General features: G+C 32.0%; 1 protein-coding gene across 3 annotated transcripts; it reads left to right on the top strand.

Annotated features, from left to right (window-relative positions):
* The first annotated feature begins 600 nt into the window (after positions 1-600).
* On the top strand, positions 601-25467 carry LOC108781633 (calcium release-activated calcium channel protein 1). 3 transcript variants are annotated; one of them, XM_018549674.1, is made up of 4 exons: positions 601-870; positions 19895-20097; positions 23710-23838; positions 24700-25467. In XM_018549674.1, exons 2-4 carry the CDS (start codon positions 19927-19929, stop codon positions 25225-25227), a joined length of 828 nt encoding a protein of 275 aa, XP_018405176.1. In that variant the 5' UTR covers positions 601-870; positions 19895-19926; the 3' UTR covers positions 25228-25467. The 3 variants fall into 3 exon arrangements, with proteins under 3 accessions (XP_018405176.1, XP_018405167.1, XP_018405182.1); XM_018549665.1 differs by lacking the exon at positions 601-870 and adding an exon at positions 5647-5824; XM_018549680.1 differs by lacking the exon at positions 601-870 and adding an exon at positions 14494-14610.
* Positions 25468-25975: the final 508 nt, after the last annotated feature.

The following is a 25975-nucleotide window of genomic DNA, read 5'->3' as shown; positions in this document are numbered from 1 at the left end:
TGAATGCTGTATAAATTATTTTACGATGATTAAACAAGAACTTTATTACTTATCTTTAAGTATAAAAAAGTATGCAGAACATCATCAACGTTTATTTATAAATTGTAAATTATCAAAGAGGTCAATGCAAAATGGAACTTAAAATACATCTTACTCGTATAATTAAGTTAAACAATTATACGAATAATATATAAAATTGTAAAATTGTAATATCGTCGATTAAGTTAACTGGAAATCGGAGCTGCTCCAATATTACATTGGCTGTTTTCAGTGAAGAAAGCAAGCTTTGTAACTGTTGTAAAATTTTGTAATACGATTGCTCTTGTCCTCAATTCCTAACTGGATCTAAATGTATAAACTAAATGATATTAAAGAATTTACCACAGTAAAATTGCACAATTTCTTTTTCTAAACGCACTTCGAGTTGCAAACGTAAGGCCATATACAACGATACGATGAGTACAACGCGCAGTTGTGTGCGTATACATCGCGAGTTCGATTGGAGGGTGATCGCGGGGGTTACGACTTATGACAAGGAAGGTCGCGACGCGAGTATGCGACGCGAATAAGTTCGACGTGACGCAACTCGACGTGGTGGCAGTGCGACAGTGATTCCCGCGGTTCCCATAGTTCTCGCGAGCCTCAAGTCGTTTTCGCGAGGCGGATTGAGGTGCCTCGCGTAGGACACCGCGTATAACGAAGCATGCAAATCGGGCGATCGTGTCCTATCGGCACCGTCGAACTCCGTCGTCACATCCGGCGTATCCCCCGCGAAAAAAGAGCGAGCGAATCGCACGGTGACAGGGTCGATACGTTGACTTCAAGGGCGCGCGGCTCACCCACGCAGGTTCGTGGGCCAGCAGTCTTCACGTAAGTCAGGTTTGCTCTAAAATGATACGTATATGTGCTTTGTCTTATTTGCGACGATATCATGGATAAGACAATTAACGAGGTAGCTCGCGAAACGAATGGAGCTTCGCCGACCGCCTCACTGTATAGGTTATGTTTCTTTGGTAACTGACAACGCGCTGTTAAATATGTATGTGACGAGGGAAGGATCCATATGTATGTGTTGAAATAGATTCTGAATTTTTATCACTGGGTTAGTACTGTTATGATAGTTGAAATATTTTAGATATTTTTGTAATTAATTTTGAACGTGTGTTTTAAATGATATTTGGAGGAATTAGGAAAAGGATTGTCGCTGGGTGCATGGGTGACTTTCGGCTGTCACGAAACTGATGTGACGTGGGTAAATGTAGTAGAGTTTACGCGATTTCAGCATGAATGTGACAAATATTGATGTCCCATTTACGTGCAAACTTACACATGCATTTCGAGAAAGAAAGGGACAAAGAGACAGTATATATATGTATGCTATATCAGTTTTTGCTTAATTAACATTTTCATCGATATATTCGAAATAAAACTGCTGTTTAGCGAAAATTTCATGTGAATGAATTTATTCTTTCAGTTTTAGGTTACTTTAAAATTTGGACTTTCGCTATTGGCGAAAAAACAAATTTTAGTAATTGACGTCTTTTATTTTATATTTTATTGTTCAAGTTTATTTTATAATGGAAACTTATTATTTGGTATATAATTTATTAGAATTAAAAAGTTTTTGCCAGTTTTTTTTTTAAATTTATTGAAGCGAAATTGATTTCTGAATTATTAAATAATAGAGAAACGAAATATAAAGACGATTGTATAAATTTTAAATATATTAATTTTTTTGCTACATTTAGTATTAAACAATTCATTTTTTTAAAAAGTTATGAGATATTTATTCTTATTTGTATACAAATTTTGACTACTATTTTTTTTTATTATTATAACATTAAAACATTATAAATTTTTTTCTTCAAATTTCAGAAAATATTGTTTAGTATTTATTTTTTTTTTAATATTTATTAATGTGCTTAGCATGATTAAAATTCCTTGGTGGTTGCATCTTTAATATATTTATATAATTTCATATAGAAGGTATACATTTAATAATTTGATTATCTTTTTGACTATATTTTTTAATAATTTGAATGGGAGAAAAGAGCAGGAGGGGAGGAGTTATTTCTTCTTTTCAACACGCGTATATAATTGTGAATCAAATAAATCGGAACGAATACACGTGCGAGAACGTGTTCCTATTTTTGTTGTAACGCGCAATATAGAAAAAAAATCACACTACCATCACAGAAATTTATAAACTTGACATTGAGATTAAATAGTGTCTGTATACATATCAGAAAGTAACATAAACACACTCAACAGATTAAGTAACGATGTGATTTAATTACACGAGAATTACTTCCACTTACAATTAATCACCTCGATGACATAATATTGATAAAACACATAGCGTTGCTTCTACAAAAATAGTAGACTGTCGGTGATTTTTTCTTGCCATTTCTATCATTCTTTTTTAAATATTTTAATTTAAGATAAGAAGTTTTTAATCAGTATTAATTAATTAGAGCAAAAACGAGGAACGTTTACAAAATTGTTTTCCTTTATTTGAGATATTTTTATTCTGAAAGAGATTACATTAATTGGAGCAGAAACGTTTAGAGGAACGTTTACAAAATTGTTTTCCTTTTTTTTTGAGATATTTTTATTCTGAAAGAGATTACATTATTAAAGAGTCATTATTACGAAAACTTTTGAATAAAACGATATTTAAGCGTCGAAGCAGTTAATAGCGATTGCTGTCGATGTTAATGGTGCGTTAACTTGGCTCGTAAAAGCTAATTGAGTGGAACAAAGGGTATCGGTAAAGGCAACGACAAAAAAGGGTCAAATTAAACACTCTCTCTGTAAAATTTAAATCGATAAATACAATGGCTATCATATAGCAATTGTCGTTAGTCAACTGCAATATCAATGCATTCGTAGATTTCCGCATAGATTAAAATATAATATTTTAAGTTGAAGCCGATGTAACTTCAGTTGATGCATGAAACTCGTTTCTATTTTTATTCATGACTAACGATAGATTATGGTTTATTGATACATATTGAATCAATCATTGGAAATGATTAAATCTCTATAAATTCAGATTTTGATGCCGCAAACACGCGCATGTTAATTCTCCACGTCAATTAATAGTATATATATATATATTTTTTAGTTGCTAACATTTATTACAATAAATAATTTATTTAAAAATATCCGATTTTAAATTTCAATCTCAGCTGTGATGTGATAATCTTTATTTGCACACGCAACTTAGATAAAAAATTTTGTTCCTGACGCTGTCAACTATTCTTTCAGTGACTAATCGTTTTTTTCTACATATAATTATCAGTGTTTTGATGTAAAGCTTGAACTTTGATATTTAAATAATAATTGCGTGCGCAGAAATAACAATACTATTCCAGAGATACTGTGATATTTTTTTTATAAAAACTTCTTTAACACTAAAACCGCGACCGTGTCATTTTTGACTCATCTGATCATTTTTCTTTCCTAGTTAATTTGCACGTAGAGCTTTAGATTTTTGTAAATAATCATAATTAATTACAAGTAATTTTATCTTTTACCATGACAATCCTCCTTCAAAAGCCAGATTTATCTTAAACCGTGATTAGGTGAATTTAAATGCGCGGTCCTAATGTTAAATTTAATAATATCAATTTATCTTTTAAAGAAAGTGACCTTCTTAATTCTACATCAAACTGAAGTTTTATATAATGAGACCGTTGATATTAATCAAGAAAATTTCGAAATGCTATTGTTTTAGTATCTTAGTATCTTAGTCTAGTTTTAGTATCTTAATAAAAAAATCTTAACTAAGATTTTTGATTCTCATATACAGTTGACTCAAAACAATTTTTTTTACTTGTCCCAAAACATCACATACAATTTCTATAAATATAGTAATAATAATAAAATAATGAAGATACAAGAAATTATCAAAAATCGACAGCTTATTCAATTATGTATGGAAAAAACAATTTTGCTAAAGTATCTTATGTCTAATAAATATTCTAAGCAGAATCGTAAGGCTCGTGACATATTCTCGTGAAACTTATAAGAACTTTAAGTGCTTATACCCTTATACAATATCTTATAAGTAGCTTCTTACTAGCTATAGGATTTGCAAGAAATTGTAGATATTTACTAATCGTATATCTTACGAGATACATATACATAAAATTAGAATACGAGTCATAAGGTTTTACAAGTTTTACGATTCTGCTTAGAATTAACCCATTAGCTAGATAGATACAGATCTGAAAATAATTTTGTCGGAATCATTAAAATAATTATGTAGAACATTGAAACTATAGTTGCTTATCAAAACTTTTTGCAAAATTGCTCATGCTTGAGTTTCCTATATAATTATTTTAATAGGCCAACAAAATTATTTTCAGATCTATATCTGTCTAAATTTTTAAATACTTTATCAAAATCTTTACATATACAGAAACTTAGTTTTAATACTGGAATACTAAAAATAATGATTAATTATTTAGTTTGTATACTATAAAAGCACTGAACAGTACTTTAAATAACATTCACATTGAGAAAAACGTCTGGTTGAATTAATTGGATTTCTGGTTGAAAATAGACGAATTTCTAGTTAAATCTATCTACCACTACTCTAATTAAGATAACCGAAAATCTTATTGGTATAATCAGAATCTTCGTTTATTTTCAACATTTTTCTCAATGCGAAATAAATACAATTAATCATTACCTTTCTAATAATAAGTTTCTAGAAAGGACACGTGTTAATTTCAAAATTTGTCAATAATATTAACATCATCTATTAGAACGCCTCGTGTCTGATTACACGCTTATCGTAAAATAATTAGTAGCTCGCGACACTAATCGGTCCTTGTCAGTCTGCGTGCTGATCTATCGTCGTGCACTCTCACGACGACGCGTGATAGCGATACGTGGGAGAAACAAAGATAGATAGCTAGAAAGAGAGAGAGAGATTCCAGTTTTCTTGTAACCGGTGTACCGTTGCTTTCCACGCTCAGCTGACACGGCCGTGGCTTTTCGACCGATACTCCGAACGAACAGCCTTTCGAGAGCAGCGTGCCAGTCGACATTCGTGAGCGTAGCGCGTACACTGCGGAGTTTGTCGCGCTGCTTTCCACTCTTTCCGTTCTAGCGGTTCTTTTCCTGCATTCCGCGAGTGTTAACGGGAATATGTCGCTCTTCCCATTGGATTCGTGAGCGGTTTCCCGGCTCTCCCGTCATTATTTGTCGAAATAACGCTACCGTGCATGGTGGAATACAGTATCTCGACATAAATCGGATTTCTGTGCTATAAATATCAAAAGAATAATATCTAATGTTTACTCGTGATAATAAAAACGCAACGAGCGCCGCGTAGAATACGGTTCTTCTGTGTACACTATATACGAAGAAAAGTTGTTAACGTATTTAATTACGTTTAGTTTACAGTGATTTTTTTTAGTTCAAGTATATTTATGTATCTTGGTTAAATATACGTGAGTATATTTAACAACTCCTGTCAACAAAATCTTGTAATTTAAAATATGTTATTTGTTTGAATTGTTAAAATAATAGACATTTACTTGACCGTCATAGTTAGTTAAATCATCTAATACTTTTTGAAATTAGCAACTTTTCTCTCAGTGTATCTATGTATAGCAAAGAATAAAACTCTCATCAAGACCACATCGAAAATCTTGTTAGTTTTGTTCTCAATGTTCGGTATAGAAGGAACTAGTGCTCGCGCAAAGCATTTTACATTCCGAGTGCGTAGTTGCTAATATTGCGACCTAATTTTCGTGGTTGTTTACCTTTATGAACATGGAAACTCGTCGGCGTATTGATATCGGCACTCGTAAGTTCTTTTAAAATAAATTAAGTAATATTTGCGACTTTATAAGAATAAATCTAATACAAGTAAAATGTTTATTGCTTATGTGAATATATTGTTCCTTTAAAAGTCTTCCTTTAAAAGACACAACTCAAAAAATTAAGTTTTTCGGAAAAACGGAAGAATTATTTTTTAATTTAACAGAAAATTATTGACTATTGGCAAAAAGAATATACTCTCAAAAATGTGAACAAATTTCATTTTTGTTACACAATCTTTAAAAAACCATCTTTAAAAAACCTATTCTTAGATTGTAACGATTTTGATATCTTACAAAGTTATAACTATAGAATATTTCATCAAAGTGTCATTACTTTAAATATCTAACATCTTGTCATTAGATAAAATGATTAAATTAAAAGTAAAAGAATATTTTTTTCAAACTTTGATCACCAAAACTATCTTAATTCTAAATGTTCTCTGTAGAAAATTCTTTTTTTGTTTATAAAAATGTCATAACTCAAAATGCGTTACTTTTGTAGATATCAGGATTTTCTAAAATATTTTAAGAACGACACAATTGTGGCTATTTGATGGATTGTAAGGTCAAGTTAGTTTATTTTTTATACGTAATTTGTACAAACTCATAATAATTTGAAAATTATGATTTGAGTTGCGTTACTTTTAAAGTAAAAATTATATAATTTATGCACTAACAACTATGAAGGCTCATATACATATTTTATTGACATTTTCTTTAAAAACTCATATAAAAATAATAATTTTTTTATCTTGAAAAATCGCAGCGATTATCAGTTTCGAAATTACTTTTTTATTTATTCTATTTTTGGAAGTAACGTTATTATTTTACTGCTTACCATTTTGTCGATCTTACTATCTCATTACAAAGATTAGCTTAATTTGTTTAATGTACATATTGTTTGTACAATTATTTCTATTTTAGCGATGTTTAAATTGCACTTGTTAAAGAATTAAATACGTATTTTCCGTTAAAGGAAAAGATTATCCCTGGTTGTGAATACTTACTATCTTGCTGTTATCTTTCTAGTTTACCTTGCTTTGTCGCTACCTATATAAAAAGTGCGTATATATATGTTTGGTTATTGAATGTCTTACATAGTCTTATAAGAATGTCTTACAAGTTTTCTAAGATAACAACATGATAAGTATAATAATATCCAGTTTAGTGAGGATAACTTCACGACAGTCGAGAAAATTATTCATAGCTATGAAGCACGGTGACTTGCATAAAACTCGGTAATTGAAATCGTTACTTGTTTCTCCTCTTACTTGATCACGGCGTTAACTAATTTTTCCCGGGTTTCCCTTGATATTGACCTCGAAAGAAATCAAAACGGATCGCAACTAGATTCTCGGAAGTGCACGTGTACGAAACCGATTTTTCAGTCACAACACCGCTTGTATAATTACTCGTAAATCGCACAAACAGGATACCGCAAATAATGGGCTGCTAACGTAACAATGAATGTACTCACGTTTTCTTCTTTAATCAATGGCTCCCGAAATTGTAGAAGTCGATACAGCCATCCCGTCTTATAAGAGTTATACAAAGTCGAACAATTATGCAATGCCGACGAAAATGACGTAGCTCTCTCGGACATCTACGTCTGCATCTACGTCATCAAGGACGCGCGTCAGGATGAACGAACGAATCGTCTAAATATGCGGAACAAACAAGAGAAATACATAAGTCGGCAACACTTTAAAAAATATACGATTAGATAGCACTTGAATCGAAACGCATTTCCGCGGTTGCAGTAATTCTCCAGAACTAGCGACTCTGTTTTCGACTGACAGTTTTCGAAAGCCAAGCATTCTTGAGTTAAATAATAAAGTATATGTATCGAATAAATCTCACACGAAGAAAGACATACGTACAACTGATGACGTTAATTAAAATTCTAAGACGATATTACTTGACTACAATAAATATCAAGCCGCATTTATAATGAACCCATTTCCATTTCGCAATTGCACTTCTCTTGTACACAACTTCGCTATAGTATTATCATTTATTCTTTCGGTCTCAATTCTCGAGATTACGAATTGCCGTTACATTGTATGTGATTACCTTGAGATGGCGATGGATGAAAGATAGAAAACGCTTAATTGAATTAATTAATTTCTCCTCGATTAATTCAATGATGTGCGAAGAAGAAAGAAAAGAATTAAATTTCCATCGTTGATTTATAGTGATTAGATAAATATCTGGTTTTTTTATAAAGATATAATTATAATTCAAGGACAATTTGTAGAGAATGTATGTAAAACGCCATCTCATTTTCGGCGAAAAAAGAATGTAACCTGTGGTCCATCTTTTAGCAATTCGGCGTATTATAAATGTAAATTTAAGAATAATGATGACATAAGTGACATGCATGAATCATCATCTTTACAAGAGATCAACAGGATTTAATAGTATTCGACCTCTTTCGCTGAAGACCCCATCATCTCGCGTGGGAAGAATTTCACGACGTCGCAGTTTATTGATTCGGACTTCGACGGGTTTTCACAGAAAACATCAGCCATGTAGTATATCTATGAAATTTATTTATAATAGAGCATAAATCATCTGGAACAGTAAATCATCTAGAAATCATTGCGATGATTCACTGATTGAGACGTTTCGTCTGTCTGTTTTAAGTCATAATATTTGACACTTTTCTCATTAAAAATCCTTCAACTTTAATTTTATTTGTTCATTAAAAATATGTATAAAATAACTATTCAGTAGAAAAATAATTTTATTTAAAGAAAATATTGACGAAGAATACTTATACAGGCTATATTCCGAAATTCGCGAATTAATTAAATATTACAGCAAGAAAGTTTTCGAAAGATTAAAAAAATGTTATGTATACATTTTTATTTCAAGCAGTAATTTTTTAGATATAAACATTTAAATATAATCAATTACACAAGAACCCTATTCTTGAAAAGAAATCCTACTTTACGATCCTATTATAGTATTTCCCTAGTTTTTGTTTTGTTTATGTTTTTTTTTCAAGAATAGGGATCCAGATTACCTGCTACCTGTCTACGAATCGTGTTGTAGATTAAATATTAAGCATGCACTTTAGCGTTTAAATCGCGAAATTTCAATGATTCGAAAAAAGAATTTTCTTTATCTCTCTGTATCTTTGTCTCTCTTGATGTCACAATCCAAGCTGCAGTGAGTAGGAGCCTTTCTGAGTTTTATCCTGCCACAGTCTTTCTTAATTTAAAAAAATAAAGGAAAGCCATTGTAGCCATCTATTTCAAAGACAAGATCAAGTGAGACGTAATAAAGAACGTGCCTTATTTGCAAGGAGTGTATCTGGGTCTTTCGTTTGTTATGAGGTGTTAAATAGATCAAATCGGCCGCGCTAAGTGTAACTAGGCTGCCGTAGATGCCCTGACCCTGACTGTCGCGGCAAACGAACACGTCTTCACGGCGCAGTGTAGGCGACCGCATCCTGGACGGCTGCCACATCGAGATATCTAAATAGAACTACCTATCGTACTCTTACAGTGTGGCGGCGAGACGACCACTTTGCTGCCGACGCTTCCATTTGACAGATTCCGTTTCGCATCGGTTATTTGCACGAGAAGTGCGAATGTTTTAACCGATGGATGAATAACTCTCCTAAAACTGTATCGCGCATATTACGTGGGCGCGTTTTCTCTATTCCTCATCTTATAATTACCTCCAGAATGTCTGGCACTGTTGAACATTTGGAGACTATTTCTTCTGATACATTAAAGTGGAACGCTGTATGTCCGCGAAGTATACTCTCTAAAACTTTTAGAGTGAATTTTGCTCTAAAGAGTGAAATCTCACTCTTAAAGATAGAAAATTGAGTCACTCTTTTTCAAGACTAGCTCAATTTTCACTTTTTAAAATGAGATTCCACTCCGAAGAATTTAGAGATTACGTTACATTATACACGAAATTACTTTACTTAAACTATTATAATACATACAGCACGAAATACTTTTTTTGTTATAATGTATACGGAAGGATCCTACACCTATTTGTTTCATTATTTTGCTTTAGTATATCAAGAATATACCGAAATATTTAATTTACTTTTAACCTTCGATGCTTTTACTAAATTCTAATAACACTTTGAAATAGATAGTACATTTAATTGCTAAATTTAAACTAGTGATAAAAAGACAATTTTTTTGTCTTTTTATTCACGTTTCTAGCTATGTAGTCATCAGCCATTCAGTTGTTTGAGCTAAAACTATTGCGTGAATGAATAAAGAGAATTTGATATGTAGTGAAGATATATTTGAAAAAAGAAATATAATACAAAAACAAGTGCGAAGAGAGAAGATTAATAATTAACATAGACTATACATTGAGACTATATGAGTTTAGAATGCATTCTTTATATATTTTATTATATTTAATAATAAGATTTTTTGTAATAGTCACTCTAATGTTATAACAATCTAAAAAATTACCAAATAAAATTGAAAAAAATATTGGTCAAACTTTTCGCCTTTACTAAATTTGTATATTATTTCAATTTTTTCGATATACAATATAATTTTATTTTTTTATTCATAATTTCATTGATTTTTCAAACGTATTTAATATTGATGCGAAATGTCGATCGAAAAATATATCTTTTAAAAAAAAATATCTCAGAAATCTTGAGAATATATTTCTAGCTCTTTTATAATGTTGAAATGCCCATCAACTCGGCAAAATAAAATTATTTTGAAAATAATTTTTTCAGTCAAACTACGCATATCGTTCTATAGGAAACATTGCAGGATAGGAAGCGAATGCTGACATGCATTATTGTGAGGAGTCACGAAAACACATCGTTTTAAAAAATGGAGCAATAACGACGTATTTTTTTCTTACTTTATATGTGTTAGAGCTGATAAATAAAAGTAGCGGACACACGTACATGACATAAATGCGCATTTATGCTTACACGTGCGCGTCAAAAAGCAATTCGCGTAATTTGCGCAAAAATATATCGCATTTATATAATTTATTGCATATGATGGCGTCGCACACGTACCTACTTAAAAATACAGTTTTGTAATTTCTATGTAGAAATATATACATGCATCATCAATAAAGTATAACGTTTTAAAATGCACAGAATTTCGAGCTATACAAATGATCGCAAATTAATCGATTAAAGCTAATTTATTTAATTAAATTGATTTATACATGTGTGTGTATTTAATTTGCGTCAAACATAACATCGTTAATGCGTGACGATATATTATAGTTCTCTATGTTTTATTTAAATTTGCATTAACGATTTCACTAAATTTTTAATATTCGAATATTTACATAAAAGTCGACTATTTATATAAAAACGTTTACTGTGAAAAATATATAAGTCGGAAAGACTTTGAAGTAATGTATATATTTTGCGATAAACAAATAGCATTATAAAATTTTATCACTAAAATTTGAAACTTTGTTTGAAAAAATGAATAGATAAATATAGTAATAAAGGCAATTTAAAGTAATGACAAAAACATGTTAAATTCAAATTAATATTCTAGTACTTGTTTGATCAAAGTCCCTCGATGAGTGGAAAATATGTATAAGATAAGTTGTGTACTTATTTTCATATAATTAATATTGATTTACTATATTCCTATCTTATTCATACGATAAAATTTTCGAGCGATGCAATATATGTATATATAGGTAATAACAGGAATTGAATTTACATGTCCACTGATATTTCTATGTTTTAACTGTAGTGAGTTCCGCAAACGTGACATTTTCCTGGATAATAATGTTCGTGATGTTCTATCTATTCCGTCTAGCAAGCAAAAATCTGTCCTTTGTTTTTTCTTCTTTTTTTAGTGCTCCAAAGTGACATAATAGAATGAATCTCACGACGTGGTATTTTGCAGGAACATTACATCATTACGAGTAATAACATGTTTTCATAATCATAACGATATATCCACATGAGCATTATATTATATTTGTATAAAAAAAGAAAATTATTTCTTTTCTATGCTAATGTAATTGCGCGAAGTAATCACTTTATTTTTGTTCTTTTTATTATTTCCAGCATTCCAAAAATACGAATGTCTATTTAAAACTACAAATCTAAGTACATTATTTTCGCGATAGTTACATATAATTTGTATCTATATGTTCGCTATTATTTAAACTATATGAATTATTATTTAATGTATTATTCAATTCACGCGAAAAATCAGCATATTAAATTTTTTTTTTAAATATTGCATATTATTTACGAACGTCGCTATTTTATATATTATCTATATATATATATATATATATATATATATACATATATTAACCCTTAATATTTACGCATGATTGTCATTCGTATCCTACGCATTTCTTTTCTTTGAAATACTAGGAGCACCTGACTAAATAATAATCTTTCCTTTTTTAAATATACAAATACTCTACAAATACTTAAAAAAATGTTAAAGTATATGTGAGAATCATGTATAATAATTTTTGTATACTTATAAAAATGGAAATATATCGTGTATAATAAAAGACCGAAAAATCATCATGTGTGCACTAAAGATTAATACGTTATATCGAGAATAGAGGCGCGATAAACATAAAGTATACGTATTACTTGGAACGGAAAATACTGAGCAATGGAAACGCGAACAAAAGCATTGCTACGGTCCATCGTCAAGGAAACGATTAGTCAAACACCAATGACAATAATTTATCTTATTTTTCTTTTTCTAAATATGTCTTTTTATTATACCATAATGCCACTGTTATAAAATTGGACAAGGATGAAAGAGCAAGTTTCCAAACATTCTAAATTATATAATATGAAGTTCTAAATATAATATAAATTAATGTAAATGCTGTAAGAACTTACATTGCAGAGTAATATTGTGTGTTTTACAAATTTTATTAAATATCCATTAAAAAATTATCTAAATTATTCTTTTAATGCATATCTAATAAAATTTATGTAATAAGATACACGAATATCCAGTTTAGATTCCTACACGCATTTACATTGTTATGGTTTATTTTCAAACATTATTGTTTATTAGCAGATAAGTGTACATGAATGAATGTCTTTCTCTCTTTCTCTTTCTCTCTATAGTCTCGCGTGTCAAGAAACTCTGATTACTTTACGGTTATTACGCGTGCAATCTTTTATATCGTACTATATTGGAAATCTTCAAGATGTATCTGATATACAGTCTTTATAAAAAATTGGAAGTTAAGTGTATTGATATTTACATTTTTTATATAAAAATAAGTATGAAAACCCTATAGATACGAAATAGTTGTATGAATAACATTGTATTTTTATTCTACAATAACTTTTTGTAGTTTATGTATTGTATGTATTTGTTATTATTTTATTGTTATACATTTTAACTTAAAAAATGATAAGTCTTAATTTTTTTTTAATTCAAGATGGTTTATGCAATGTCTTATTGCAATTCACTAGTTAGTCTGTAAATAAAGAAATACGAAAAAATTTACTTATTTATTTATTTACGGAATAATCAGTGAATCTCTCACAATGAAACTTTGCATAAACCATTTTAAATGCTTAAAGAATTTTTCCTAAAAAATTGACATATTTGTTATCGTTTTTTAAGTTGAAGTATCATAAGAATAAAAAAATAATAACACAAATACAGTAAATGAACTATAAAAAGTTGTTGATTAAAAATATAATGTTAGTCACACAACTGTTTATACATATAGTTTTTATAAGATACTTTTTATGTATACAGAAAATGTAAATAGTAACAGATTTTTATCTTCAAACTTTTAGTAGGGACTGTATGTTAGATACATCCTTAACAATGTCTTCTCCAATCTTCGATGGTTTCAACCAGCTCCAACCAGATCTCTATAATATATTAGAATCTTCCTATATAAAGTTATAGAAAATACGACAGAAAGAAGGAAGGTAAATACTGGTCTTTTTTTTTTTACTTATGATAGTAAAATAATACTAGCAAATGATAAAAAAAAACAGTCTACTACCTTTGCATTTTTGCACGTGTCTCGTTTACGAATTGAGACACCTCCACTCCTCGATGACTTGCTCCAGTATATTACAGGCTGATATATTCATAGCCTGTTCTTATTTCTAGATCGTGTTAATTACTAAATCTTAAGATGCTAATAAGGCCTTTCGATTGGTTCGTGACATTTATACTTAAAACAGTCTTCAATGTAAGAAACTATATAAACATAGAGTTTTCCTGGCACCAATCCAGTAAGCAAGAAACATTTTGGAACATTTTAACAACGTCGTAGTAACGTTGTAATTGCTACAATGTTGCTGAAATGTACCCAAAATGTTTCCTGCTTATCGAGAACGCATGTCGCCGTAATTAAACCGTTCGCGCGCACTTGACTCGTCGCCGAACGGCTGACTGTTCGGCGATCCTCGATCGGTCTCGGCGGCGCTCGGCGATACTCGGCCCGCCTCGGCAGCGCTCGGCGTTGTGTTGTCTCGCCCGCCGCCGGTCGCTCCGGGTTGCCGCGTTGTGCTCGTTCATCAGTGCGCTGGTCGGTGTCCTTTCGTACTTGTCCGTTGTGAATCTTTTCGCTGGTGGGTACGCGAGCGCGCGCTCCAAGTTTTGAACGCGCGTGTGTGTCGAAGTGTTTTCACCGTGTTCCGACGTGGACCAATGACGCGTTAGCCTCCGAAGAAAGCGAGGCAATCATCGAGAAAGGGATCAGCGTGTCGAGCCTTCATTCAGTTCATTCATTCATCATGATTTCGCAACGTTCGCCGATCCGCGTCCCGAGAATGGTAATTTTTGAATGGACACTTTAAGTTACCTCCTCTCGCTTATCCCGATTCATTTTGTCACACTGATATTTACGAATGCATGACCGTCACGGGCGATTTCCGCGTTATCATCGATTGCGCGTTCGCGGAAGGAGTTTATAGCCGTGAGGATAATCTTTGTTCGTTGTGAGTGAACGACGATCGTGTGTCATTGATGCTGAGTCTGCGTCTACGTTATTAATCGCGATTTAATTCCGTACGCGAGTCACAACGGCGGGATCGTAATAAAAGTATGCTTTTCAGATTCTGTATTTTTAGTGATATTGGCACGACGGTTATAACGACGCCGGTATTCGCCACAACGATGGTGACAACGCGATAATATCTTTATAGTTTTCGCGAGGAGATGAAGAGATTTTCGATCGGCCCGGTAGATTCGCACTGGCCGCAAATCCCGACCGTAGCCGCCGCTTCTATGTTTGTCCTCCGCGGCCAATTCGCCGCCGTCTAGACGGCAGAGTTACATATATCGCGATTTGTTGTATGTTAGGATGATACCAGTGGCGTAATCAACGATCGTGGGTCAAAGTGCCGATGTCTGCGTATCTGCGATGCCAAAAAAGGAGGAAGAATAGTACAGGAAGAAGAGAAAAAGAATACGGATTGTTAGGGTTATCACATATGTCGCTGGCGTTTTTACTTTGTGTTTTAATTACTCACTTTTTAATATTTTTAGAGCGAATATCGGTCTGAAGAATGAAATCTCATTCTTAAAAAAAGGTTGAGCCATTTTTTTTTAAGACTGGTTCAATTTTCAGTCTGTAGAATAAGACTCTACTCCAAAGGATTTAGAGAGCATATATTTATTAACACTATATGAGAAAAATGTTCTGATTACCTAAATCAAAAAATAAGTCCAATAAGAATGGCATTTTGGTGGGACTAAATAGAAGTTCTGGACATCTCACCAAGTCATTCTTGTTGATTTAGTCACATTTTGTTTTTAGTATAGTATTGTAAAATCATTACTGACTTCGGAAGGAAATATTATAAAATAGAAAATAATAGTAATAAGTAATAATAAGGCTCTATCAGTATAAAATAAAAATAAAGTCGAAGGGCTCAGAGCCAGTTATGTGATAAAAAGGTTTAATTCAAAACATAATAAAAACGGTTATATTACATACATTTGTATGTTACTATTGCATGCAACATTGAAGATGATCCGATCGGCATCGAAACGTATGTAATGTAACCGTCTTTATTATGTTTTGAATAAAATAATAGAATATTTGAAAGAAAATCTAAAGCAAATTCCTCAAATATTTTCCAAGTATCTCTGTAAAAATAATAAAAAATCTAATTTATAGATATAAATGTAAATTATAATAACACAAATATAATTTATATAATTAGTGTAAGTTTTGATATAATAAAAATAATAATTAGTAATAAGGTTCTATTGTTTTATACTTACAGAGCCTTATATTAATTAGTATTTTTAAAATAGGTGATTTATACATATATATATATATATATTACAGTGAATTATTTTTCACAAATAAATTTTTAAGTATCTTTTTTTCAGTATATACGAATGTTTTTGTTGCAAATATTACATAATTTTTATACTTGTTGCTTATGTAATTTAATTCTTCATTGAATGAATATATTAAGGTATCGATTACATCGTTGTGTACAACGGCGACAGAGTAGAATGATTATGAATACTAAGGGTGATTATCATTGTCGGTGCGAGAGATGCAAATGTACAAACCATTTTAAATGAATCAGCGTTTAAAATTGTAATCCCCCTGGGCGATGAAAAACGTGTTTATAAACTATAATATTGCCTGGCTATAACTACCATGGAAAACAATCGGATACCTATAAAAGAATATAACGGCCGCGATCACATCAGATCTATTTTGTATTTTTTGCTATCTCTCCCTGTATTGTTATTCCGTAAACAAAATAATTGTGCACGTGCTTATATCTTATTGTTAAAAAATAAAAAAATGAGAAACATAAGTATACGAAATTATGAGAAAAAGCATAACTTTATGATAAAATTAATTAATATAATTCCGTATTTCTTCGTACCATTTATTGATATAAATTTTCATTAATTATCAGTTATTGCGAAACTTTCGACGAACAATCAATATTGAAGAACAAAAAAGGAAATTGCAGTTTCTACTTTATTCACATCAGTATAATTTATCAATTCAATATATTAGTATACTTTATCTTTTGTTTTTAGAATGAAGAGGAAGATTAATTATTGTTCTTTTTTTAAAAATCGAAATAAATACCACAAGCTAGAAATAAAATATAAAAAGGATATGATGGAGAAAAAGAAGAGAATACACGTAAAATGTAAAACATTTCGTTCATGTTTCTTCTTTTTAATATGATTAGAATTCGTAAGTTAGGAGAGACTTTGTATTATTTTGCCAAGAGGCCGCATCTCTCGGTACGCTCTGATTATTTCTGCTCCAACTAATCACACTTTCAGATCGGCGATCCTTTTCAGCTCGCTGCACTGGTTTGACCCAGACCGCTTTCCGGCGAACGTGCATCACATTTTTCGACCTTGCGCGCGTGTTACAAGAACGTGTACATGGAGACAAGCGCATTAATTCATCGAGACGTTCACCGGCCTCTAACGTATTACGTCGCGGATTTTCGATCGCTCCGGCATTGCTGTAATCGGTATGATAGGCCAACAACGCGTACGAGTCGCGTGATTTGTTCAATTGACACGTTCGTTAAAGCAAATTAAGTGGTATGTCGCGTTTCGCATTCTATTATTTTACTTTGTGATACTCCACCATTGATAAATCTCCACTGCGTTCTTCTTCTTTTATCATATCTCCACAGATAAATTAAAAAATAATTATATCAAATTCTTGTGTGACAGCATACATATTAATTGAGTCTTTGTTCAAGCTCATTTAAAGAAAAATATATTAGCAATTATAAAGCTGACACTATCATAAAAGTTTGATATGTAGAATTAATGTCCATAGTTGAATAAATTATTTTATAGTTGCTATATAACTATAAAATAATTTATTTAAGTACTCTCTAAAATTTTTAGAGTGAATTACTCTGAAGACTGAAATCTCACTGTTAAATATCGATAATTGAACCACTCTTTAAATTTTTTAAATTGGTTAATTTTCGTTCGTTAAAGTGACATTCTACTCCAAAAAATTTAGAAAGTATATATTTGCTCTAGGTATAAAATTTGTATGGTTATTACCTTTATAATTCTTACCATTATATATTTTTCTTTAAGGTCTCCTAGACACGTGAATGTACGATCGTAAGAAAACCTTTATCTAAAAAGATAAATCAGCTGAGATTCAGTGCCGAACTCGAGGCCTGGCATAGCGGACGAAATTAACGATCGCGAAATAGCGAGTGAATCAAGGACATATACACATATATAGACATATCTAATTCTAATTGCATTCCTTGGCGCACTATAAAGTGTAGAACACTTCGGCATCTCATGCATTTTGATTTTATTGTAACTTCGTGTCAAATTGATGTCACGAAATCGAAAGCGGAGGATACCGGAATCCACATGTTAACAGCATTGAGTTATATGAACGATATTTTTATATTTTATTTCCTTCAGCGCCTGTTTACCGTCGTCTGTCGTTAAGAATGGCCGCTTAGACTTTAGAGAAATAAAAATGAAAATAATCAAGATTAATGATTTTAAATAAAAAGAGAGAGACATTCTTGAGTTCCTCTACGAGGTAGCGTTATTTCTGCCATATAAAATTAAAATGATGAAATAAAATAGATACATAAATTCCAAAAATTATATATTTATACATATGTATAATATATGTATAGGGTGTTTCGATTTTCGCGAATCAAAATACCACAAGGTTTTCGAAAAAATAAGTTTAAATATTTGTCATTTTTTGTTCCATGTAGTTTTCACGATATAAAAATTTAAAATTCGCTAATTACAGATTACGGTTAAACAGCTGTTTGTTTGTGAGTCACCAATAAGTGGTTTCCATTTGGTGGCATAAACCGACACAAGTCAACATAAGTGTATCCTATCTTTGTTACTCTCTGAAGAAGATAGAATGATGTTTGTAACTAAATGGGAAGTCCTTACTGTTAACGCTATCGATGTGCGACTCACGGACAGACAACCATTTATTCGTAATCTGTAATTGGTCAATTTTGAACTTTTATACCTCAAAAACTATTGTGTAAAACAAAAAATGGGGAATACCTTTTTAACTTATTTTTTCAAGAACCTTTTTGGTTATGGCATTTTCATTCGTAATTTTTGGGCTTCTCTCTGTATATTGTATTTTTATACATAAGAAAATATTTATTAAAAAATACAAAACTTCTATAATAAAGCGTAACTTCCAAAATTTAAGAAAGGAAATCAAATTAAAGGTGAAATTTGAAAATTTGTTTAAAAAAAATAAATAGATACAAATCTACGTTTAGGTGTTGTTTATTATCTAGTAGATGTATATAAGATGTAGAAAATTAGTATGTAATTCAAAATTTATTAAAAATATATATGAAGTTTTTTATATTACTGAAGACAAAGGACTAAAAATGTTGATGCTTTGTACTTTACCACGATGGCGTAAATTTTGAGGAACTAATCTGTTAGTTATCTAGTCATTTTCTTCACAACACTTTGCTCTTTACATGGAACTTAAAATAGATCATTAAAAAATGTTATTACATAATGGTAACAACCGTATAAATGTAAAACTTCAATTTTACGTAAAAATTGCTTTTATTTATGTTGCTACCGTTTTGTAATAATTTTCTAAATATTTTTTTTAGATTCCAAATCTGTAAAACAAAATATTTTTAACAAATTTTATATAACAAATTAATTTTTTACATTTTGAATTTAGTAGTAAATAATATTTAAACAGAGAATTATACTTATTCCTTCCTTTGCCTGATAAATTCACTTTTGTCAATTAAACCATACAAATCTCTTGTCTCCTCTTAGAGCTTAATAAACTTTAAACGCTACTTTTTTATTAGCCACTATACTTGAGAAACAAAACAATTATATCTATTATATCCAGTCAGGAAAAAAATAGATATCTCAAATAAAAATGTCACATCTCGATTCGCATATCTTTGATCTTGTAATTTGAATAAATGTACATTTTTTTATATTCTGCTTTTATTTTTATTTATTCTTGGTACTCCATTTTTTAAAGGGTCGCACCTCCGTTATGTGCGATCGCGTGATCGGGAAATCTTCTTATCCAGTCTGGTTTCATTACAGCTCCGGACAGAGCAGCGCAAGGATCGAGCCTGATGTCCGTATGGTCGACCAGCACCGGACGAAATTCATTGTTTGGCGCGGAGAGCAGCGGAGCGGTACTGCCCCCCTCATCGCACTTGCCGACCCACGTACACGTGGTGCACGAACACCTGCGCAACGCTGACGGCCACTGCTTTCACAAACCGTTCCACGATCACTGTCAGGTCGGTAGACTTGCCTTAGCTGATCCTTCTCCACGGCAGAGATCCTTTCTTCTTCATCCACTCCACGAGTACGTGCCTGTCGCGTTTAGTATATGCGTCTTTTTCCCTCCTCCGTTTATTCTGTGCTGTTACCACTTTGACTACCTATATCTCATTTTGCTTTCCATTGTATCATTATTATTCTCGCTCCCGGTACTCGCCAATTGATTCGAGTTAATTGATTTTTTTATTATTGCTGGGAAGTTTACACGATAACGTGATTGGAATGTTAAAGACTTTATTTCTCTCGTATTCTCTGAGAATAATCTGTTAGCACACGTATTGAAATTTTAAGTTTCAAATACATATACAAAATAATGATATATGTGTGAGATATATTTATGATATAAATAGTGAACGTTTATTTTATGTTTGCAACATTTAAATAAAACATTTTCTATTTCTGTGATTTTATATGGAGTATTTATAACTTTTTCAAATTAATTATTTACAATTATCTATTTACCATTTCAATTTGTATTTATCTCTATCATTAGGGAATATTGAGAAACACTATTTTATATGTGTAAAAGTAAAATTTTCTCAAATTAATATTGTTTATTGTTTATTATACAGAGTGGGTTAAAGAAGTCGATAATAAGAGAGATGAATGAAATAATTATTAAGTTTTAAATGTTTATTAATTCTTCCAATTTACTATGTGTAATAAACAACAAATGTTTCTAATTTAGGAGAATTTTACTTTTAAACGTAACACGTTTCACAATATTTGCGTATTACTAGAAATTATTAAGATTTGGTAGTATTATTATGTTTGTTATTTTTAACCAATAGATTTATTTCTGCTTACATAAAAATGTTCAATTATTTTTTATTCTTCATTACTACGTAAAATAACATATTAAATCTTGTAAACTTTTATTGCGTATTACAAAAATGGAAAGAGAGAAAAAACGAGATAAGCTCAATTTTTTAATTTATATAAGTATCTAATATACATTTTTTGCATTAAAAAATTGTAATTTCCGATGTATTACGAAAAATTGAAACGTTCGGTAGCAAGATCGTAGCAGGATCAATATACATTAGATTTCTCATGATTCTGGCACGTAGAACTGTTTCTATTGAGTCCGTAATAATAGATCTGTTTTCTTCGTATTCGTAATAATATTTTTAACTCCGCTTTAAAGCAGAAATTTTTAACTACAATATGTACATAGTTCTATTAACAAATACATATTGTTGACTGAAAATGACTATAATTATTATAGTGTAGACTATAATTACTGTAATTATTATCATAAAATAATCACAATTACTTAGTTAAATATTCTTTTGGACTACTACATATAATATATACATAGCTATTATTATTATTACAGTAGTAATAATCATAATTATAGTAACATGTATTTATAGTTACAGATGTCAAAAATTTTTCGTGTTCGTCGTTCAATACCGGTATAATTAAATTGTAGCATTGTGATTTTATAAAAACAGAAATATTGTTGATATCGGTACACAATAACTAGTGAATTATTTCAATATCCAATTTGTTTTAACATTTAAAACAAAATGTATTTCAAATTTAATCATGCGATTGGTCGATTGAGCGTCGATGCGATACCGTCAGCTTTACTGTGATTAATCTTATTCATAGATGACAAATGCGTGTTTTTTTTAAATCCTTTTTACTTACAGATTATATGCTATTTTTTCGAACACTGTTGTTATATTTGACTTTGAACGCGCAATTATCACATATTCTTCAATTCTTCATTCTGCATGTGTGTTACGTACTGATAATTATCCGGATGTCGTTCGTAACGATATCGCCGTAATATTGTATTTCTCTTTTTTTTTTTTTCTTTGCACGCTGCGCGAATAGTTACCTTTATATTCGCAATTTATAGTAAAATGTTTCATCGAATGAACAAAATAATATTTCCGATATTACTGATATGTTTGTACATTAAGGTGTAAAATGTAGCTTTTAAATAATGCTGGTTAATTAATCTTTGTTGTTACAAGAAAATTTATGTACGTTTACTTCTTCAGGAAGTGCATGTTTGGTTATTATATGAGCTTATTGCGATTAACGGTACAAAATTAGATAAACATACGTATCTGCAAATAATGATGCAAGATATGCGACATTCTCATTATGTATGCATCCTCTTTTTTTTTTACTTATTGATATACGTAATGTGTGCTTTGCCGTATGCTGATCACGTGTTTATAATCGCCTGTTTATTCTTTATGAAAAAAAAAACGGAAGAAATGTGAATAATCTGTGATATGTTGTGTATAAGTCGAAGCAATTTTACACAACCAAATTTTACACAACCACAATTTTACAAAATCCAAATCAGTACATAAAACATCTCAAAAATAGTTTTTGAAAAAAAAGCCTTTTTTAGGTTTTGGATTTTGTATATATATATATGTGTTGTCAACTCGCAAGTAAGTGCAAATGTTGGAAGTGTGTTTGCTTGTGTACATCGAGTTGTTGAAATATACAGATTGACATTGAATACATATATCTCTTTCTTAGCTTTAAACAAACAAAAGATAGTATCGTGTGACAACGGATTTCTTTTTCGCTTGTCAGTTATTATTTTTCAAGACGTATCAAGACACGATGACATATCATGACGTAGGTAGAAAAAATAATATTTAATCGTATATCCTAAATTTGGTATTTCCTGATGTCATATTTATTAATATTTAAATCCGATCATGAAAGTGAAGATTATACGAAACGCTAAAAGAATCGAGAAAATTTCGAAAGCATTCATTCTGTACATTTTGTGACAAGATGCGCTTGTAAAGTAATACTTTACGCCGCAATATTTTACGATGTCTATCGTTCACACGGATTATTTTCTGTGTATACTTTTTTCGTGCAGTTTTCATCCAGGTTATATCATACTTTTTCATTATCCTCTCTATTTAACATCCCGCTAACATTCCGCCCAACCGGAAATCTCAATCGCGCGAAGATCGGCGATCGTAAATTAAATTGAGCAACATCTTCCCGAAGAATATGTGAAACAACGAGTCACGATGTTAAAGTCTCTCGTTAATGCATGCATCAGCGCAAGTGCTCCCTCGCACGCAATGTCTCCATGTATAATTTGTGTGTATATATATAAACGAGTAAATGTGTGTGTGCACGTGTTCTTCGTCCTCACGCCCACCAGACCTCCCGCAAGACGCAGTCGATCTCGCCGTAACATATATCAGCCACCGCGTTTTCGTTTTTACATTTTCATTAATTTTCATTAATTTTCCTTATTATTTGTTTCGTTCAGCATCCATTGGTTTTTTGTCCTACTACTGCGGGACTTTTGGCAAGTTCTCCCATTGGCACCGACGTTGCCATCGATCTCTGGTACGTGCCTCTCTTTCTTACTCGCGCTTAAGCTTCCACGAAGAGTTTATTCCCCGTAAGATTGTGAGATCAAGTGTCGCAGGCGCTTTATGGCATCCTTTCTTCCCGTCCCTCTGTGAGACAATAAGAACGCGATCACGTATCTCTTCCTACGATTGCGCCCTTCCATCCGAAATGTAAACTAATTTGTTATCTCTGCGTTTCTTTGTTCGTCACAGTCGACAATGTCACAAGCGGGGGATGGCCTTCATACACCGGGCTATTTGTCCTGGAGAAAACTACAACTGAGTCGCGCGAAACTCAAGGCGTCCAGTAAAACATCAGCCCTTCTCTCCGGTTTCGCTATGGTAAGAAAATGTTATTCGCGGAAGCGAATACTGTCCTTCGTCGGATACAGCGGCGCGATAAGTTTTTATCACAATCTACTATGTTCACAAATCGACGCGCGTTCGCATCCTCCGCGATTAATTAATCGAGCTAACCGTAATAGATTGTATCGTTTGGTTTTGTAACCATTACACGGGAATGAAAAAAAAACCTCTGTGAACTGAAAAACATAATTCCGGAAGCGATTTGTATTGTTTTCGGTTTGAACTCATCAACGCGAATGTTTCTCTAACAGCAGATATCGTGCAAATAAAAAATATCCACCTGCGCGTATAAAATTGTAATACTTATTTTAAATATGAAATGTTAAATATTTAAGTATCTTCGAAAGCAACTCAGTTTTATTTATTTTTTAATAAATTTTGTTGTGCTTTTTTCTAATCTCGTGGCGAGCTGGTGGAATCAGATTGCGTTTTTGACATTTATTTGACATTTATTAATTTTTTATTACTCGCGTAGTTTTTTCAGAACATCAAATCGCTTATCAAGTTGTATTGTCAAGTCGTTAAATATATGCTTTTATATACATTATTATATTTGGCGCAAATTGTTGCACAATTTAAAAACAATTTTTGCATTTATTTCTCTGAAGAAGTATAGAATATTATCAATCTTTATTTAATTGTAAGTCATCAAAGAGAATAATGAAAATCGACGTATATAACGTTTGGGTCAGAAATATCTTACACGAGTAATGATGTTTAAAAAAAAAAAACCACGCAAGAGTCACGTAGAGTTAACGATAGTTCGCGTTTCTTAGTGATGTTCCGATGACAAATGCGCTGAGGTAATTTCCAAGATTCAACAGTTATTGTCCACAGGTCGCCATGGTAGAGGTGCAGCTGAATCCCGAAACACATGTTCCACCGGAGATGCTGATCGCCTTCGCCGTGTGCACGACCTTGCTCGTAGCTGTGCACATGTTGGCGCTGATGATATCCACTTGTATACTGCCGAATATCGAAGCTGTTTGCAATCTGCATAGCATAAGCCTTGTACATGAATCGCCGCACGAGCGTCTGCATTGGTACATCGAGGTCGCGTGGGCCTTTTCCACGCTGCTAGGCCTCCTTCTGTTTCTGCTGGAGATCGCGATACTTTGCTGGGTGAAATTTTATGACTTTTCGCAGGTCGCTGCCTGGTCAGCCTGTATAGTGTTAATACCAGTGCTAATAATCTTCCTTGCGTTTGCGATACATTTCTATCGGAGTCTAGTTGCACACAAGTACGAAGTCACGGTATCCGGTATACGAGAACTCGAGTTACTCAAGGAACAGATCGAGTCCACGGATGTGGAGGGCAGAAATGGCGTGAATCTTTTGCAGACCGGAGTAACGCATATCGTATGAATCGGTCTCTGCGATTGTTCATGCCGCCAAAATTGGATACGCGAATCGAACGCGACAAAAGAATTTCCGCTCCGCGGAACACCGCAAGAAAGAGAGATAGAGACAAAGAGGCAGAGATCTTTTCCGAGACAACGTGCTGCGACAAGCGCTTGCGATGTTTCTCGAAGAATTTTGCCAGGAATGTCTTTCGACGTGAACTACTTGAAGAACATGACAATCGTTTTCTTCACACACATCGGCACATACGCGCTACAGATGTTGCGAAGATTCGGTCAACAAATAAGGATCTTCCTCTTCTTTTTTTATACGCGTGTTTCTCTGTGATGTAAATTAGTATAAGCGTGATGAGACTCCGCTCATCTGCACGATGCACGCGTTATAAAAGCATCGTGTCGACTTCATGAGGAATACGAAGTTCGATAACATCGTTGTATATGTAGGCACAAAATACATTCCTTCATTCGCATTGCGACTTAAAGCGTAGGAAGAATAGTATACTTTAAGGCTATTACCAGATCCTTTCGCATGTTATCATCGTATACAGCGCAAAAAGCGATATATAATAGCCTGAATTATCGACAGGTGACATGACTGTCTATGTACCCGAATGTACTTATCTTTCGAAAAATGTGCTTATACGAGAAAAAAAAATCGCGATAGATTTTATATTTATTAAGTGTTGTGACTTTATATTAGATAGACATTATATCTAATATGTTCTGCTATATGAATTGGCCATCGCCGATAC

This window comes from Cyphomyrmex costatus, unplaced genomic scaffold, assembly GCF_001594065.2.
Source record: "Cyphomyrmex costatus isolate MS0001 unplaced genomic scaffold, Ccosl1.0 scaffold123, whole genome shotgun sequence".
Taxonomy (NCBI): domain Eukaryota; kingdom Metazoa; phylum Arthropoda; class Insecta; order Hymenoptera; family Formicidae; genus Cyphomyrmex; species Cyphomyrmex costatus.
Note: the sequence above shows the minus strand (reverse complement) of the source record. Positions and strands in the feature narration are given on the sequence as shown.